Below are 21,803 nucleotides of genomic sequence, written 5' to 3'. Positions count from 1 at the left end.
AGGAGAAGGAGGGCTACTGCAAAATATGCATATGGAGAACAGAAATGGCTCAACAACAGGGTCAGATCTCGGGGTTTTCATCTATCTTCCTAAGACTACAGAGAATACCACTTTCATTCAATTTCTTGCTAGCCATTGCTTCATGTCTAGTTTTCCTTATTTTGCTCAAATTTCATGTGGTTGTCTTATAAACAAGTTTAAACATTTTTTTGCAGTATAAAGTTAAGAGACTTAAAAATATTCAAAACAGTGCACTAAAAGTTAATTGCATAGTCACCTCCAGCTGTTGTTATATATGACATTAAAATATTTTAATAATCTGCATTACTTAAAATGTAGAGTAGGTGTAGAAACACTTTAAAACTTGAGAAATGCATTTAAGGACAATACTACTAATAAATTAAAATAGGCGTGATAATGTGAAACCTACCACCAAGCTATACTTTCTTCAACCCATATAGGTGAATCGGACATTAAATATATTACTACTAGTAATTATAGTCAGCTGAGACTCCAAATAGTGTATAACAACATCCAGTGAGCCTTATTCAAAAAGGAATTTAACAATGTAACAAATGAAAATTACATATATTGTATGTGCGTACGTGTGTTTATAAACTTCAACAGCATAAAAACACAAAAAAAGGAAGAAACCAGAGAAAGTAATCAGCGGTGTAGGAGAAAATCAAGTTAGTACACCACAGACCTCCAGCCCAGATCAGAATTTAACCCTAAAAGTGTTGATGTGTGTCTTTGCAGGATCCAAGTAATTTTTTTTTTCAAGATGCTTAACTTTCATCCTGCATCTTATGCTAGTTCTAACTTGATGGAGACAAGTAGTGTGTAAGCCTGCTGGGTAGCCATTATGAACTTATGCAAAATGAACAGCCACAGAGCTTTTTTCCCAACATGCCGCAAGTACTGGAGACATCTAAGAGTGCATATAACTCTTTCACATTGGTAAGAGAAAGCTCTAGCAATATCATGCCTAAAGCTGCTTCTTTGGTTTATTTCCAAAGTAACAAACGTAGAAGATTTTTTTGGTCACATGAGAAAAGATAAAGAATAAGACATCTGGACTTTTGAGATCTTAAATAAATACTCAAACCAACAACACTTATACCCTTGTAAATGTAACTCTGGGAACTACTGGAATAATAGCTCTAAGGCTGGTATCCTATAGTAAGTATTCAAGAATTTTCAAATCTGCTCAATACCATTGTCATTAAGCAGAAAAAATATTAGAAATGGAATCATTTGTAGTGCAGTTAGCTTAAGTTTCTGAACTTATACAAAGAAAGAAAAACATTTTCCATACTGCAAGCCATCCAGTAAGCTCCTTAACATCATAGCAACTATTATCTTTGATAAGACACACAAAAATTATGTTTTAGGCATCATGTAAAAAGTTCTCCAAGTAAATGTACACACACACATCTCATTGGGAAGAAGGAGAGGGTGTGTGTGTGTGTGTGTGGGGGGGGGTGATGTTTAGAGAAAATGTTACCTCCTTTTCTGATGCCAAAGGCATTGCTAATATTCTTGTGGACAAATTGACCTCCAACTTTCCTCCACCCTCCAATTACCCCTCACACTTCCCCTGCTGACCAATTTGGACCAAGTCTTTCTGGCACTTTCAAAAATTTAAAACACTACATCTGTTAGTCTTAACAATGTTTGTAGATACTTGCTGAGAAGTAAAACTGCACTTAACAGAACTCCTTCAGCAACACTTCAACCTGAGTTTCTCTATTTGGTTATACCCCTGAGGAGTGCAGGCTGGCAGTTGTGGTGCCCTTATGTAAGGACTCCTCCTCTACTGACCCTGAAAAGTACAGACCTATTAGTCACACTAGTACTATTTTCAAGACAATAAAACATACCTAAACAAATAAATAGTGATATAGGTAACCTTGTATCCCTGGAAACACATCTGTTCCGCTTTGTAAAAGGCATATTGTGCCTGTTTAACTTGGTTGAGTTTTTTGAAAGCATTACTAAGGCCATGGATAAGAGACATACAGTCCACTCTGCTTTTCTTGACTTTGCCAAGGCATTTGAAACTCCTAGTATTATTGAAAAATTATCCCAGCTCAACATTAGCCATACATCATTCACTGGAATTACTAATTGGCTATCTGGCAGAACCCATACGATTAAGGACAGGGATATTTGCTGTAGACAGAAGTGATATGCCACAAGGCTCTGTCATGGGTACCCTCCTCCGTGAATTATGCTTCTATGACATAAAAGCCATTATAAAGGAAGTTTGCATAAGCAAGTTAGATGATGATTTCCAACTGGGGGCAGTTATCAAATCCCATTCTGATACTCAAATCCTTAAGCAAGCACTGAGATAAACAAATGCTTAGTGTATTAATAAAGAGCGTATTCAACACCAAAAAATGCTGCATATTTTCATTTAGCAAATCCAGCATCACCACAGTTAAGCATACAGATAAAATACCACTTTAATTTGACACAGTTTTCAGAGAACTGGTCATGTGTTGATAACACCATGTTTATGTAGTGGTTTGAAAATACTTGTACCTTTCACAACTTATACTTTGTGGCATCTCCTCTACAGAAATTAGATGCCCACTTTATTCATCCCTTATTAAACCCACAATTGAATATAATGAATCGTTTGGCATGTACCTCACCAAGCACCTAAACCAGATTGAGAGACCTTAAAGATTCCTTCCGAAAAAACATCTCAGACTAAGATCTCTGTGACTCTACTGCGAGTCATACAGACTCATGATGGATGGTCTGTGCTTAGCTTACTGTAAATGCCCCAGCACTCTTTGAACTCCTTCATCTAAACAGAACAGGGAGTAAAGCAAACACTTGTTCTAGAAACCAAACCCCATACATGTATGCTGTCACATCAATACGATTGGATGGTATGACATATATCTAACCCAATGTCTATCTAATATTTTGAATAAGTTGCACTAACCTATCAAGCAGAGTGCTTTGCTAGCAACCTTTAAAATCTGTCTGGATGACTGGATGGGTGATAGCAAATTTCTACCAGGAATTTGAGGAGAAAGTCTCCTTAATGGGGGTTTTGCTCATTTCCCCACCACTACTGGGTGATATGGCTGAGCTTTTTGATGGTCGGTTTTGGCTGAAAAATTAGTATGAAGCCATGAATTTATAGACTTTTTGTGTAATTTTTGCAAACAGTGACACCAAAAAGCAAAATGTCTAATATTCACTCTGGTTTTGATGAAAATTAAAAGTAAAACATAATTAAATCTAATATTAGAAATCTGATTTCAGGAAGTTAAATAAAGTGATAGGTGTCTTCTCTACAAATTAAAAAGAGATTAGTAATCTAGAGAATGTACTGAATGACTTGATTAACAAAAATAAAATAATGACTATAAACATAAACCTCTAAAAACTCATAAAATTAGCATAGGAGAGAGCAAAGGTTGCACCTGCACATTTATGTTTGATTTGTTGAAACATATGACCAGCAAAAGTAATGAAATTATGAGTCTGTAAAAAAATAGTAGACAATCTAAAGAACATCATTGTGATGAATATGCATGGAATGATAGCAGTCACATGTGCAAAAATATCTGACTTCCACTCTGTAGTTCAAGTCTGCTGAATTAACATGCTAGAATCTTTAACACTAGAAGGTAATTGGATCACTTCAGTCAATAAAGGTTACTAGCAAACTTCCCTGCAAGTTTAAAAATAATACATGCATGCAGAAACAATTAGCTTCCCAGGAAAAAGTGAAGCTTTTATGGATTTTTCAGAGGGCAATAACATGTGGAGTATCTACAATATGTAGCATCAATTTCTACAAAGTCCTAGCTAAAGTATTGCTATAACAAATAATGAAACTCAGAAAGGGCTTTGGTACAGTCACGTAACTCTAATATCAGTATCAGTATAACATGCTATCATCAGTATGCTATTAAGTACATAGGTACACACTAAAAAACATTTCAAAACAGTGGATGCATTCATCCAGTTATTAGTTAACTTGTTCAATGCCTGCTAAAGAACATCAAAACTAGAATGTCTATAAACTTGTCACATCTATCCTGAAACTCCATTTTCCTCACACATGAATATCCTAAATGCCATCGATCCCAATTTGGTCTTGGAACATACACAAAACAGTAGACGTGCCAGCTGAAATGTTCCTACCTAATGCTGCTCATACTGCCAGTCTCGGACCCAAGCTTGCATCGCTCCAGCTGACTTGCTACAATCTGGCGTTCGGCCTCCAGTTCTCGAGTCAGCCTTTCAAACTGCAGTTCCTGAAACACAGAGGTGCGTACATTAATACTGTACTCCACATGAACCAGCATGAGGTTCAAGCTTAAAAGCTAGATTACGGCAGAGGATAAGGATTTACAAGGATTTCTTATAAGCACTTTTATTATAAGGATTCCTTTATAAAATCTGTTCCGTCAAACCATCTATAAGCATATGCAAGCATGAATGCACATACCCCCCAACACACACACACAAAGATGTATGTATGCGTGTAAGAGGGTTTGAACAACTGGTTATTGATTTGCCATTGACACAATAAACATAAATTGCTTTGTAGATATTTTTTTCAGGAAGACTTTTAGCTTACTATCATATCAGTAGAATTCTTTTCTGCAGTATTGACCAACATTTACAGAATCTAGTTACGAAGCAAAAATTTAAAGTAGCTCTATTATCTTCACCACACTATTCATGTTAAATATCTTGCCAATATTAATTTCCCAGTCCTGCCTCTGCAGAAACTTTCGTTGTTTTCCTCTTTGTAAGGCAGAATTGTTATGACTTGGTTGCACCAAAGATGTCTTCAGCTAGTAGTTTCTTTGGATATTTAATGGTTAGAAACAAAACAACCCCCCCCCAACAAAAAAAAAAATAAATCATTAGCTTTTACCTGAAGAATAACATATGTAATGTGAAAAAGAAAGTTCATTCCTACCTACAAACATATATATTTATACTGCCCTGCTTTTACTCCACGTATCTGTTTGTAACCAGCATTGTATGTAAAATATTTTAACAGCAAACACAGGTGACAGATACTGCCATTATGAAGTATGCAGGGTACTGGGTGGATGGAAAGGGAAGGTGTATGAGCCCCAGTCTAGCTTAAAGCACAAGGTCACTAGTTAGTAGTAGCTGATGTTATGAAGAAAGTGGGAACCAATCAGGACCTCATTATCTCTCTAGCATGTATAGACACATCTAGGATAAATAAAGCAGGTCTTGAATGGATGGTAAAAAAAATCTGTGCAATAATTTTCAGGTAAAGATCTGGCTCTCTGGTTAAGGTATTTGTGAATGCTACACCAGTTGATGAGTGGAACTTGTAGCCTGTAATCACAGCAAAATTGTAATTTTTCACTTGTTGCCAAATCTGTACCATTCACCAGCCTGACTAGTTGAAAACAACAGGTTTAAAGGTTCTGCAAGTTTAAAGTTAAAACTCATTTCAACTCTGCAAGTGTGATGAGATAAATATATAAATGGCCAGTCTACATTCTAGTGACTATATTTTCAGATCCCTCTGTACCTTCTTAGGACTGCTATTATGACAGGTGTACAGACCCTATGCCTCCCTTTTGGTTAGGAAGTGAAAAGAGACAGTTTACAGCTGTATGCAAGTCATTCAGGCATACTTTTCAACTTCTTTGGCCTTTGTATTTGTAGTCTGTGCCCAACACTTCTGAATATCCTGGCATGATCATCTAAATCATTCCCTTTTTGGCAACTGCAGGTGTCGGTCCAGATCCAGCACTAGGTGACTAGGCAGTTTACATCCGTGCATTGTTGTGCACGCTGTCGTCACATTTTGTCCTTGTGTGCATTGTCGTCCCATTCTGTCCTTGTGTGCATTGTCGTCCCATTCTGTCCTTGTGTGCATTGGCCTCTGCTTGTATTACCTATTTACAATGATGTTTTCATTGATTTTTTTATTGAATACCATTTAATTGTTTCAATACAGCTTGTGGATGCTTTTTTTTATAAAAGAGGTAACTTTCTGGTTACTTAATGATGCTGCACTTTCCAAATATATAGCTTGGTGACAGTATGTTTGTTTTCAGTTGGTACAAAAGACCACCAAAGCAATCTAAGCACAAACGTTGATCTTCTGCTCTCAAACACATTCCACATGCATAATTTAAATACAAGAAAACCTGCTACTATTTCTGCATACAGACGGCATGCACGCAACATGCACGTTTGGTGGAATCTGTTTCTTCCATGTATGGACGTAAGACAGGTGTGTGTGTGTGCGTATGTCTGTGTGAAATCCCCTAGTTAGGGATACCAGGTTAGTCAATTTGCTCAGGATCAAGCCCTGTACCTTTAATTACAGGAGATAAGAGTCTGAATCTCCTAAATCAACTACCAAGCTCCTCAAAAATATGACTCAGTGCATTTTTACAGTAATGAGTGTCAATGCTTTTTCAAGGAATTGTGAGCTTCAAGGGAAAAGGGGTTTACTTCTGCACATGCTAAGTTTGTTTACAATATACAAATGTTTTGTTAAGCAAATGGTCATCACTATTGCGCTATAAAAATTTAAAAGCATTGTTATTAGCACAACAGGTAGCATACTTGTTTTTGATGCAAAAGGCTATGGGTTCTACTACCACAGCATATAAATGGATTGCTGATACTATGTTCTACTTTAAGGGGGGGGGGATATTGCAGTACTGAGTATGTTCTCCTTTGGATGAGATGCCTGATAACTATGAACCTGTTGTCAGCTTACCATCTGTTCCTTATTGCAATATTACCAGCCTACCAATGTTCTTTTTTTAATGTAAAATTGGCAATTTATTCTTAAAGGGTAGCAGGCACTAAATTTGTAAATGAAACACTCAAATATAACGTTTTTTTTTCTAACAGCAACCTCTTACTCTTACTCTTAGTTACAGATCTCTTTAATGTGGAATTATTCAGATAACTTTTACTTCTGCAGAGTTTGTGCATAGTGTAAAACTCTGCAGAAGTAACAGTTATCTGAATATTTCCACATTAAAGAGGTTATGTGAGAAGTTTGAGTGGCCTTTTATGGTTGAAATGTTCTGAATTGAGGAGTTTTGTCATTATTGGTTCTTACATTTTGTTTCATTGCTTACTGGAAAAAGTTCAAAAATACACATTTAAAACACACACTAACAAATTAGTGCTGTATTATACAAAGAATATAATTTAATACAACCAGGAAAAGAATATATGCAGGTATGTGTTGTCCAAAAATATGTACAAGGGGCTTACGGTTTGAAAATAGCCCAAAGATAAACTTTATCCGCCACTGGCATTTTCTTTGAATATGGCTTCAATGATGTTTCAATGAATGTGAATTTTAAGAACAGAGGTTTACTGTTAATGCTAAACCTGTTTTCATTGTGAGATTGTGTATTTTTGTTTAGCAAATGTCTATCAGTGTTTGTCCTATAAAGTTTGAAATTAAAGTATTACATTTAATTCAGATATCTGAAATCGCTTTAGAAGTAAAGCAGAAAATAATATGCACACTGAGAGAGTGCTTTGAATAGTTTTTATAGTAACTGGGGAGAAATAGCTAAATAGTGGGACACTGGAATGAATGGCTGGAGGTAGCTGGGGAAGTGCTGCATATGGCAGGGAATTCATTACCCTGACAAGGGCCCCACTGACCATGATCTGGCTCTGCCTGGGAACAGAATTTCATAGGTTCATAAGTGTTTACTAGGGTAACGACCACAAGGGCCTTTTTAAGCCTAGCATGAATCTCAAATCTCTGACATGTTATGGTACCCTTGATGAGTGTAAACAGGAGATGAAACATTTAGAGGCAGGGGCCTGAGGGATGAACCATTTACAGGCTGTCTATATCTATTAAAGACATAGGTACCAAACCAGGGATGAATTTTATGTTCCCCATCCAGTTGTCCAAGTTACACTTGAATTGTGTTAGGGTGGAATTCTGCTCCACATGGATGGGGAGCCTGTTCCAGAGATGGGGTAGTCTCTGGAAAAACAAAATTTACACACCCTGTACTAGAACCCTGGACCACCTGGACTTTACACCTAAACATAACATCTGCTGCCAAAATTTGAATCCATAATACAAATTAGAAAGGAAACCTTATACATCTGTGTATAATATATATAAAAAGTGGAACATTAAAGTAAAGCAATTTCAGATATCAAATAATATTAAATTTACTTTATAGATTTTTTTAGAACACTTTATTTATCATGCACCTGAAAAAGAAATAAAAAAAAAAAATGTCTGTAGGATAACATTGCTGCTACAATTTTTACCGAATGCTGGTTATGTACAACAGATATTAATATAGGCAGTGAAAACTTTAACTCCAAAGAAATCCATTAAACATGCACAGATGTCAGAAGCGGGTATACAAGGACAACAGTTCACATCCATAACTACTTTTCAGCTGTCTAGAATTTAGCATAATCCCCCAAATTTTCCCTCATACTTTTGGTCTGCTACTCATAAAAATTATATTTTTTGAAAAATCACGGAGGACTGAATTCAGTAAATAATGACAAGCATTCGAGTTTCAGGTACCATATTGCATGGCAATATAAAACTGCATTTCTAGTAGCTTTCTAAATTCTTAACAGCAATATTTAAAATATGTCCTGATTCTGGGCCTTTGCCTCCCCATTATTTTTGGCTTTGTCTGGAATTCTTCTGCTCAGTGGTTGAGATGCATGTAGCTATAGTTTAAAAAGAGAGACTGAGCCATACATAACAGAATTAAGAGATTCTAAATATATATGAAATGTCCATAATGATCCAATGGCATCAGAAATACCCAGTCTAGGATCTAAACCTCTTTTGCAACATCAACAGAATGATTTGGAGGGATCGCTATATCTTGCAGAGGATATCTCTGCTCTTGAACAGACTCCTCATTCATATTACAAAACATTTATCCTTGCTCATATTCAATCATAGCTTGGATCTATGGATGGGAAACAGAAAATGTACCACAAGACTGCCCCCTGTACTGCATATGGAAAAAGACAGTTCCTAAATGCGTCATCCCATGCATGGGTGCCCTTAGATTATCTACGCTATGATTCCAGTTATTCTCATTGGACTAATATATAATTATCTAGCATGGGATAGGTAAAGCCAATCTCTAATCAAACGGGATAGGTTAATTCAGGCTCAGAAAGGAAAACTGGTTAGGCTTAAAATGGCCATCAAAGGCAGCTAGCCTAGTACTTACCTACTGTGTTCAGGCCTATTGGCCACTCAGGAACACTGACTCCTTCAGACTTTGGTCATATGCTAGATCACCAATTTATACATCTAAACTGTTTTTAAAAAAATAATCAAGCTTTCATATCTTTTCATTGTAACAAGTGATTTGTTCCAAACTGTGAATATTCTCTGAGTTAGAAATGAGTTTTTGCATTTGATGTTAGGTAATCGTAAACGGAACTGTAAGTTATGTCAGTGGGTTACTATACTGTTATACAGATATATTTCAAACATTGCCTGTAAAGTTACATCATGATATATTCTGAATGCTTAGATCATTTCTCTCATGTGTTTGTACTGTACAATGAGCAACTTGACGGCTTTTATATCCATCCACAACCCTTTTTCCCCATTTATGCTCATTGAGTCAAGGTACACCAGTGAAAATCATCTAGACCCAGTGCTGCCACTGCCACTGGCTAAACCTGCCACAGTATAAGGCTTTATTTCTTTCTCCTTCTAATTAAGTTATTTCACAGACTGTATTTTCTTGGTGGATTTTCTTTGGACTATTTCAAGGTTCTTTAGATATCAGTATAAATACAAAAAAAATATTATTATATTTCATAGTTGGTGGAATATAGAATTTTGATCAAGCAATTTCCATCCATAATAATGTGATTTTTTTACCATGTATCCCATTGCCTTCATGATTTTACTAAGTATTATTTCTGCACATTTACAAAATGAGAAATCATATGACATTAACATACCTAGGTCTTTACATTGACATACTTCAGCCAGTGTCTGTAAAATAGCTTCTTAATATTGTTTGTGTCAACATTTATAATGTTACTTTTGTCTATATTAAACGGTAGGCCAGTTGTTTTTGCCTGCCATTAATGGCAGCCATTTAATTGTTAATGTTCTTAAAATCTTTTTCAGAGGAAACAAAGAAACCAGTTTTGCAGTTATCAGCATACTAATCCAGCAGCTTGTCCCATGTGGTACTATGGAGGAAAATTATATATATATATATATATATATATATATATATATATATATATATATATATATATAGATATAGATATATATAGATATAGATATAAATAAATATTTATATATACATACACACACATACTGTATACACACACACACACACACACACACACACACACACCTATATGCAGATATACATATACTGAATAAGACTGTCCCAAGAGAACAGCCTTGGAGGATTCTCACTTTCACTGGCGGGTAATATGAGTGTATTCAATGCACAACAACTGAAACCATTCACTAAGCCATCTGATAAGATATGGATTAATGTTACATTTAAATTTTATATTACTAAATGTGATAGGGAGTCAAAGGTCTTTGCCACGTCTAAGTATATAATTCCTGTTGTTAACCCTCAGTCCAAAGCAATGGCTATTGATTGCAAAATTCAACAAGTTTTGTGAGGATTTATCTCCATTTATAAAGCTGTGCTGGTTTATGTCTATGACGCCTGTTAGAAATGTAAAACAAAGTTGGTGCCTGGGTGGCCGCGGTGGTGCAGCAGTTAGAGTTGCCGCCTCACAGCAGGAAGTTTTCTGGTTCAATTCTCGGCTGGGGTCCCTTCTATGTGGATTCTGCATGTCCTCCCTGTGGTCGCGTGGGTTTCCTCCGGGTGCTCTGGTTTCGTCCCACATCCCAAAGACATGCTGTAGGTGGACTGGATACTCTAAATTGGCCCTAGGTGTGAGTGAGTGCATGTGTGTGTGTGTGTGTGTGTGTGTGTCTTCTGTGGAAGGTTGGGTGCCGGGTTGGCAACTCGACACTGTAAAAACCCACTGTCAATAATGAGCGGACAGGTGATCCGCTGTGGCGACCCCTAACCGGGAAAAGCTGAAAGAAGAAGAAGTACAGACAGAATGTAGCTTGGACAAGTAGATGGTGTTTTGTTAATTTTTCCCCCAGCCTGCATAATTAAGCCAAAAATTATAATTGGGAAATGCTCCCAATTATAGAAATTCCAATCTAGCATCAGTTAATTAGCCAGTAATTATCATCACTACAGATGTATCTCAAATATACATTGAACTTATTAGCTATTTTATTCAGGGTCATTGTTAACACCATTAATCATACATGTATAAAACTTGTTGTTCTGAGTTACTAAACTGAATTATTGTATTTGCAAAAGTTATTCTGATTTATTTAGTCAACCAATAATTTGTTCTTGTATGAATTTTTGCTTTTTTTGATTTCAACCTTCAAACATTTTATAATCATATTTTGTTTCCTGCTGGTGGTGTTTGAGAATTTTTCTATGCATTGAAAGTTATTTTCTTTGTTGAATAATCTAACAAGGGCAGAATTCTACCAGAAAGGTATTTTACTATTACTGTTGATGAAAATGTTAAAAGTGCCAGCCTTTGTATTTTGTCATATTGTTGATAAGAGTATAATGGTGTGCAATATTAAATTCAATCAACTTATGTTCAGCTGTGCCAAGAGACAGATTGACTATATAATATTGCGGATTATGGGAACATCAGTAGCTACAAGATCTAAAAGATTTTCCTCTTGTTTTACAGTTCACAAGTTGATGTAAACTGTGATACAATAAAATGTCAATACAATCTTTAGCACTCTGGTTAGTTACTGTTATAGTATTACAATTGATTTCTGAATTATTAAAATGTCCTAGTGACAGAATATTTTTGAAATCTAGATTATTGTTCAGCTTTGGTAGATATTTAGAGCAAGTTGTACCAAGTGTACACTGTCTTCTATAAGTAACACTTACAGTTTGTCATTGATGTAAACTACTGTACTTTCAGTAGCAGTATAAGAGGTGACCAAATTAGACTTCATTAAAATGTGAACCCATAACATTACCAGACTACCCCTAGACTGTTCCCTTAAACATTCATACTTTACAAATCCTATGAAACTCAGATCTCTTGAGTTCATTGATTCTGAAACACCAATGCTGTCATAATTGTCTTCCTCAATAGGACTTCTTAATTCCTGGTGTTTATTCCCGAGGCTCTGTGCATGACAGTAGCAGCACATTATAACATTAAAGCCTCCATTTGTTGATGCTTGGTGATAAATCAGAACATCAGAAGAACACACAAAGTAAGTAAAAACAGACTTCAACAGCACTCATTATTGATTTAACTGACAATAGTGTCAGGTGTAAGTGCTCTCATAAAATAAAGTGAAACAGATTTGTAAAACCAGTCACCCAATTATGAAGAATAGAGGTGGCCAAACAAACACAAAATTTGTTGCAAACAGATACTGAAGTATAAAATAAACAAAATTAATGGAAATTAATCTGGTAAAGTTATTCTGTTAAAAAACTGTTAACAAAATAATGTTATTCTCCTACCTAGCTATTGTCTTGTCTTGTCTCTAATATCCTCCAGCCATATGAACTTCCTATTCATCTACGTATACCCCTATTCCTGTCTTTTTTGTTCACCATAATTTCTATAACCTTGCAACCTAGTTCTTTTTACCTTTATACTTTCTTATTCTCTCACTCTATCTTCTCCTTCCTGTAAATCAATCTATTCACTTTGTATCACCATCTACTACAGTCTAAATTCTTGCCAGTAAAATCCTATGTCTAACTATGTATTTTTTATAATTATATATTTTTTGTCATATGTAATCTTGCCCTGTTCATTGTCCTGTATGTAATCATTTCTTTGTTTGTCTTTATGTGGAGCTTTACTCCCCAAGGCTCCACTGAAAACAGATAAACTCTACCTAGTCAGACTTACTGGTTACCAAATGACAAATAAATAATAAATAAGGGCTATCTGCCTTAATAATCAGTGGTAAATCTCAAAGGGCAAAACACCTGATACATGCACCTCCTTCCTTATCAGCAATGCTAATAAATAATTAGCTTTGCTTTTGACATAGTTTGCACCAAGCAGACAGTGACTCTTTAATAGAAAGTATGGTATTATGAAACAGTGATTTTTTTAGAGGTGGTAAGCTAATATAATTAATAAGGGAGTCCTTAAAATTATTTAAATATACTGTGTGTAGTAGACACAACTTTGCATAAAAATATGGATTCCAAGAAATAGATGATAGTATCCAATATGTTGTCATTACTACTTGAATCCCAGCATATTAAACTCTTGCCCTAGCATTCTCTTGCCATAGTAATACTCTTACAGATAACTAGTGCAATACATTGGCAACCTGTGCAGAATAAGATGCATTGGCTCAATGAAGTCATGCCTTAGTTCTTCTGTGTGATGTTTGTTATGTTATTTTGCAGCTGTGTAATTAATTGAGTGATGAGCCCTTTTATTTTATTTGACTCTGCACCCTTATAACTGCAGCAACCAGAAAGAAAATACTGTCATTTAGCATTTTATTGGTATACATTCTTTTACTGATGCTTATAACACTGACTTCCCATTCCACACTGCATTATTTTTTTTTATCTGATGTGCAGTTTACAGTTAATCAACAGCCAAGATCATCTTAGTTTAATGTCAATGCATGATGATCACAGAAGCATCCACTAAATTTGCATGCGAAATACCACTGCTCTATGGATCAAGCCTTGAAAACGTACAAATGTTGCAGAGGTGTGGTTGAAATGATTTGGCCTGGGTAAATAGAAAAATAATAGTGAAGGCAGTAAGCTAAGTAAATGGGCAGACTGAGTGAAATCAAGTGTTTAGTTTTTAGCCTACCAGCATTACTTCTCCAACTGAATATACATCTGAATTATTTCTGTCCTGCAGAAAAGAAGCTTGTGAACCAAGCTTCCAGTTCTAGAATGCTTCCTCTACTTATCAAGGTAGAAAAGTGAGTTTAATAGCTGGAGAAGTTAGAAAAAGAAAAACAAGAAGACAGGAAGAGGGAGTGGAAATTATACTACGTTCATACCTGCCCAGATGCACCCTCAAGATCTCAGTAAGTACAAGTTAGCTGATAAGTTAAAAGAAGAAACAGAGTAACTTCAAGGACAGGCAGCATGAGGAATCATGCACAGTGTAGCATGCCTTATAGTATTATTTAAAAAAAAAATAATTGCAATGAGCTCTCCCTCCATCTGCAGCAGTATTTGTACCCAGTAAAAGAAAACTTTCTTTTACAGAAGAATTCACGGGATTCAACCAAAAACAAAACAGTGACAAAGAACAGACAACCCAAAAATCATTTTTTTATGTGAAAGTATAGGGTCTATGTTAAACCATCGAATGCCTAAAAAAGCGAACAATGCTTTATTGAACCCTTGTAAGCAAAAGCTTACAATCTCGAATGCTTAGAACACACTGTTCCACAAAAAAAATAAATAAATAAAAAATTTAAAACATTACATAAAGTGGGGGGCTTTGCCCCCACACCCCCCTATGTAAATATACCAACTCTGAGATTGCACTACAGTGACGAAAACGGCAAAGAAACAGACGCAGCCAAGCGATTTCTTTCCCAGGGAAAGAATTTGCTTATATGCTGTTTCGCTATTTTGCTATTTCGTTCTTTCAAGTACGATCAAGATGCATTCGAAAGAATGCATTTTCGATCATTTAATAAGAACTCAAAGTATAGGCCCAGTTTATAGAGTGTCTACATTTCTCCGAATAAAGGGGATTAAACATTATCCAGTGTTGTTTTCTTGGGGTTGTATATAATTACATGTATTATCATTTTTAAGTAGATGTGGTCCCACATAAAAATTTAACCATTTAAAGATATCCAGACAGAGTCATTAACCCACATAATCATATTAAAGAATGTCACAGCTAGACAACAATATCTGTAAAACAGTATTAATTTTAACTAACATAGCTTTATAAATTATTGATCATGTTCAGTGCTATAAACGATTATCTTTTTGTTTTTACTCTCATATGTAGTACATTTTGACCACTAATATCAGTGCAACCCTTAATGTTCAGAATTTTTTCTTTTGTTTTCTCTTTATAATTAATTTCGTATTTGCATTATTTTTAATAGTCTTTGTCCTGTATGTTTATCTTTGCTCATGTTTGTTGGGGCTCTTTCCCCTTGGGTCTCCACTGAAAATGGGTTGCTTACTATCAATGCAATGCAAATAATTAATAACCTTTTCTGTTTTACAATTTCTTTGTATTGTGATTATTTAATATTTGTATATTGTCACTTTATCTTTACTTATGTTTGTTGGGGCTTTTCCCCTCGGGTTTCTACTGAAAATGGGTTTGTTTGCAAACTCAGTTGGATTAACCCGGCTAACAAATGTGAAATAAATAAATAAACAGTTATTGTTTACCACCTACATCAGGACTACAGACTACGGATCTCATTTATTGTCTGCTACTGATTCAAGGTTTAATATGTCACACCATCAGGGAAGCCATGCCCTTATCACTAGCAACCTTATCTTCTTAGCCCTGCTAGCAAGGACAACATATGCTAGGTTTCTGTTGTTGCCTATTCAGTCATCTCTTTACTTATACATATCCCTCTTTATTTGGCTATTCAAACATTCTTACAGTTATTTTAACCTTTACATAACATAATAGTCTTGAATGTCATACTACCTGACATATCACGACTGTCCTTAATACTCACTGTTCTCAGAAATCAACCTAAATACTTAACCAGAATAATTGTGTTACTTCTGTATTTCATAAGTAATGTTTATGCTAACTCAACAACTCAATAAATGATACTTAAAAATAATTTATTCCCACAAATCCAAAAGCTTGTAGGTTGATGCTCATTATTCTATAGCCATATTTATTTTAAACTATTTGCACAGCTATCATTGTCCCTAATGAACACACACACACACACACACACACACACACACACACACACACACACACACACACACACACACACACACAGGTTTCAGGTTTGCTGAAAATTGTTTTAAGTTAAATCTTTGTGCCATATTGAATGGAGTAGCTACAGAGGAACAGAGTTACAATAACCAACATAATTTTTTTAAACACCATGCTGAATTCCCCCATAAAAGTCACCAAAACTGGCTTAGAACCATATGTGGGCAAAGTGGTTTCTAGCAGCACAACAATTAGCAGTAGCAACTGAGGATCCAACATGCAAGGCGGAACAGTCAATATAGCTGTTTCAGGTCAATCAGCAAGGAATATGAAATGGGCAGAGATAGCAATCCCAACTCTAAAATCTGTACAGTTCAAAAAATTACTTTTGTAGCATGCAGTTCATCGAAAGACAAGTACAACACAGCTTGCATGCTGTCAGAGATATTAATGTTTTAGAAGCAGCTAAAGGAGGGGTAATAGTGGTTATGAAGAGAGTACAGCAAAACATAAAAAATGTTAAGTTTATTGAACAAAGATGAATGTCATCAAGTTATGCTGAAAAGATTTAAAAGGTCATACAGAGTGAGTGATTCAGGCAATGAGGACAGACACCTCATTAGCAGAATAATCTCTGACTTGCCTTAAATACATATAAAATTGTTGTTCCTCCATTAATATCACTTGAAGCCAGGAAAAACAGATACTTTTAGGCCTGGCAGCTTATTGTCAGCTGGTGAAGGTAGTGTTACATGTAAAAAAAAGTGCTGATAAGGTGATGTCTATGAAATTGACAAGCTCAGTGGATATGCAACTTATCAAAAATGTCAGCTTTGATTGGAAACATTTGTAGAGATTTTTCTCCTTGGAACAAGTGGTTTGTGGAAGGCCTCAATTTCTACATAAAAGAGGGAAAACAACTGAAGATTTTTCAGAGATACCTTTCACACTCAGAACTGGTAAAGTGCTAATGAAAAAGTGCAACAATTGCAGCCCGTAAAAATATTTATTTACAGTAGTAGATGGCAGTGTCTCTGAAAAGCAAACATTACTCTATATGTGGTTTACTTTTTCTGAATGGTTTACATTGCCTTACTCAGCAAATGTACTGCATTTTATATTGAACACAACATTTGTACACTGCAACAGGGTGTCTATGAGCATTAGAATGTTAAGATGGTGTATTCAATTTACAGCCCTTGGAAAAATTTAATGTGTTTTTAGGAAAACTGCTACTGAAGAATTATTATAATAGTGTGATTATTGTTGTTAGTCCAGCCTAGATGCTGGACACCTTCCTGGTTTGAATGAAATAGAAAATTAAAATGTTTCAGAAAGGAAAGACGTCAGCTCACCAAAACATGTCACACTGTTTTAATTAACAGTTTGACTGTATATGTTGCCAGGAGTTGTACTTTATGTCACATAGAGCACCTTATTGTCCCTCTTCAAATGCAGTCTGGATAATTGGATGAGTAACCATAAATTCACCCGGGAAATTCCACCCATGCCCCTCTTGGACAGGGGCATTAGAGGCTGATCGTGGAAATAAGGGTAAAACTTGGCTAGGCTTGTAAGGGCCCTAGGGCCATATGTCCAGTAACTTCCTATTATCCTATGCTCAATCTGAAGTCAACTATGGAGACAAAAGTCCTTACTGTTTTTTTTTCTTGTTTTTGCATAATGTGTGGTTTTAGCTGTGATTTTACCATATCTATTCTCTTACTGCGTGGGTTTAGACAGTACGCCATGTTATTTTGGTTTTGTAGGCCTATTTGGTGGAGTACTGGAACTGCCAAATTTTTCATTCATAGTTATCACTAATGCTATAAAATAATATAGAACACAAAGAACAAATTCTAATACCTCACCTCATCTCTGTCCACAGTCATTTTGATATTCATATACCATCGCATCTTATCATATAATTTCATATACAATATGGCACTTTAAAACTGGGAAATTCAACTGCCCATAATAGCCATTATATCATCTCTTTCAACTGTTAACAAACATAGAAATGCATTTTGCAGACTAACGTTGCTCAGTAGTAATGCAGCTAGCAAACACCGAAATAACCTTACACTTTCATAGTGGGTATTATAGCCCACTTCACCATCATCCATCACTCTTTACAATCAACTTAAGATCCATGATTTACACATCTCTCATAAACTATAGAAATTAACTTTAAATTTCCTCTCATCACAGCCACAGCACAAACATAATCTTCAAATAGAAATACTCCATTTTCTTATCCTATATATTTTTTTGTTACTAAAAAGTATTTTTTTTTGTACCCACATTGGGGGGTGTGGGGGGTATGCTTCCCACCTAGTTTGCTTTTATATTTATGCATCTCATTTCACTGAAAGCTAACAATATAAAACCAAAAGTAGGTGGGGGGTGTTGTGTCCCACACACCCTCCCTAACTATATATACTAAGTCCAGGGTCACACTACAGTGGGGAATAGGGCATATATGTTGTAATTGCCCAACAGTATTTAGATTCAGTGAAATATGATTTGGTGAAATGAGTTTTTGGTGATTTCAGCTTTCAGTGATTTGGTGGGAGTGAATTGAAATTCAGTGAAATGTGTTTTCAGTCAATGAAAGTAGACCCATATATATATATATATATATATATATATATATATATATATATGTATATGTATATATATATAGACTGTCTTTCCAAACTATATCTGTAGATGACCATTACTAATGCATTTTGCACATTAGATAATATAAAGCCCATAATAAATAAGCCCTCTTCTAAAAATAGGCATCTTCTTTTGTTCTTTCCTAATCTTTACTCCAGAAATAACACATTCATTATCACTGTAATATAAGCAATCTCACAGCACTGTACATTTCTATTAAATGGCACACAGGCCGAGACTCTCAGATGCTCATCATTTCTAAACAACAATATGTAATGCAGTCATCATTACATACACAGACTTGGAATAAGTGACGACTTTAAAATTAGCATATTGGTTTACAGCCCCCAATGTTCATTGTGAGATCATTTCAACATCTATTTTAAGTATCGAGTCCTAAACACTCAGTCATCAACACGTTTTGGTAATGTCCACTTTTCTTAACAATACTTATTCTACATATAAACTGAAAAAAAATCATTCCGTCAAGTCCTCCTCAATCTGGAACTCATTCCCTTTCCATCCTCTTCATAATCCATGCTGTGATTTTGTTCAAGCTGTAGAACTAGTAGAATCTTGGTATTTAAAATGTAGTCGACAAGGTGTACCTCTGATACTTCCCATAGCCATATGAGAATCTGTAAACATCTACATTGCAATGATGACACATCAAGGCATACCTCTGATACTTCCCATAGCCATGTGGGAATCTGTAAATATCTGCATCCCAGAGATGACATGTCAAGGCATACCTCTGATACTCCCCATAGCCATCTGGGAATCTGTAAACATCTGCATCCCAATGATGACACATCAAGGCATACCACTAATCCTCCCCATAGCCATCTGGGAATCTGTAAACATCTGTATCCCAGTGATGACATGTCAAGGCATACGTCTGATACTCTCCATAGCCACCTGTAAACATCTGCATCCCAGTGATGACACGTCAAGGCATACCTCTGATACTTCCCATAGCCACGTGGGAATCTGTAAACATCTACATCCCAGAGATGACATGTCAAGGCATACCTCTGGTACTCCCCATAGCCATCTTGGAATCTGTAAATATCTGCATCCCAGTGATGACATGTCAAGGCATACCTCTGATACTCCCCATAGCTATCTGTGAATATGTAAACATCTGCATCCCAGTGATGACACGTCAAGGCATACCTCTGATACTCCCCATACCATCTGGGAATCTGTAAACATCTGCATCCCAGTGATGACACGTCAAGACATACCTCTGATACTCCCCAAAGCCATCTGGGAATCTGTAAACATCTGCATCCCAGTGATGACACATCAAGACATACCTCTGATACTCCCCATAGCCATCTGTGAATCTGTAAACATCTGCATCCCAGTGATGACACATCAAGGCATACCTCTGATACTCCCCATACCATCTGTGAATCTGTAAACATCTGCATCCCAGTGATGAGACTAGGCATACTGCTGATACTCCTCAAAGCCATCTGGGAATCTGTAAACATCTGCATCGCAGTGATGACATGTCAAGGCATACCTCTGATCCTCCCCATAGCCATCAGGGAATCTGTAAACATCTGCATCCCAGTGATGACATGGATTCTTAACTTCAATAAACTGTGACGTGGAGAAATCAAAGTCAACATATATATGTCTTCCTTCCAAAACCACCAAAGAACCTACTCTTTCTTACATAAAGTTACCATCTACACCAAAATCACTCTTGGCTTTGTCATCTGCAGCAGTCAATGGTGCATAAGTCTTTTCGATACCCAATACCTTATTTGGTGGAAAAAACAGTCCACTCTTTCATTTTTAAGTTTATAAAATGACAACAGTCCATTCCTTCCTTCCTAGACGACTACTTCATATTCACCAGCTGATGTTCCATATAAATCCATTGACTATATACTTCAGTTAATTTTGCTTCAATTCTTGACATTTTTACTGCATTCACAATATGGTATTAAACTGATATCCCAACAGCTCACAGTTATCCTCATTTCTATTCTCCAACTGATATCTCCACCTATAACATTAAAATTGAGACTATGTTAGATGACAGAAGGTTTTACAGCAAACATACTGAGAATGAAATTGAGCATGCCTATGTGAATTGGGAGACAAAATTATTTGAATGTACAATGCTGAACTAATATCAGAGAACCTGCTTGAATACCTTAAGACACCATGCCCTCTGCTGCCTAGATTTTTTGGATTACCCAAACCACATAAGAATAAGGATGATCCTCCTTACCAACCTGTGGTTGCTAGTGGGGGCCCATTCACTGAAGCCAAAGCTATTTATCTGGACTACATTTTAAAACAACTGGCAGAGAAGAATAGATCATGTATCCAATATTCCATGGATTTTATTAGAAAAATCAAGAGGATTTCCATCACTGAGGACAGCTTACTGCTTATTATTGAAGTCAACTCTTTCTACACTGTACTACCCCATCAGTACTATATACATATAGCTAAAGAAGCACTAGTGAAGTACAACAAAGCCACTGCAGAAGAATGTCAGACACTAGCTGAGCTGTTAAACCTAGTATTGGACTGTAATTACTTCACTTCTAATGGCAAAGGATACAGACAACAGGAATAGCAATGGAGGCAGCCATGACCCCAAGCATAGCTAACATCGCACCTGGGGATTGGGAGGAGGAATTCATCTTAAACAATCAAAACTACATGACTCACAACATCTTTATTGTATGGGAAGGTGACAACACAGAGCTTCAACAGTTTATCAATTACATTAATCAGATGATTCCTTTCCTCGGGTTCACCTCCTCCCACAGCCCTGACCTCACAATTTTCATGGATATGGAGATCTTGAAAGACAAAGACACAGGGAGAATGGTGACTGATTTATACAGAAAACCTACCAGAGTAAATCTGCTTCTACATTACAGAAGTCTTCACTCTCCAAAAACAAAACACAATGTGGCAAAATCCCAAGGATACAAAATAGCATTCACCACCGCAAAACTCCAACCTTTTCTTGAGAAATTTAAGGATTTAGAAAAGTATTTTTTAGCCAGAGGGTATGAGGGTAGCATGCTTTATTCCTTACTTGAACCCATCAGAGAAATGAAAAATGACAATGCCCTATTCATTAA

General features: G+C 36.0%; 1 protein-coding gene across 3 annotated transcripts in view; it reads right to left on the bottom strand.

Moving 5' to 3' along the window:
- Nucleotides 1–21,803, bottom strand: part of CTNND2 (catenin delta 2) — a 6,416,678-nt gene that overhangs the window by 3,764,700 nt on the left and 2,630,175 nt on the right. For all 3 annotated transcript variants that reach the window (XM_044064921.1, XM_044064922.1, XM_044064923.1), the window contains one exon: nt 4,177–4,289. In XM_044064921.1, coding sequence (XP_043920856.1) covers nt 4,177–4,289 — 113 coding nt within the window. The remainder of the gene's footprint in view (nt 1–4,176; nt 4,290–21,803) is intronic.

Source organism: Protopterus annectens, chromosome 3.part0, assembly GCF_019279795.1.
Source record: "Protopterus annectens isolate FY-2018-M chromosome 3.part0, PAN1.0, whole genome shotgun sequence".
Taxonomy (NCBI): Eukaryota; Metazoa; Chordata; order Ceratodontiformes; family Protopteridae; genus Protopterus; species Protopterus annectens.
The sequence above is the reverse complement of the archived record's forward strand: the minus strand, read 5'-3'. Positions and strand labels throughout refer to the sequence as shown.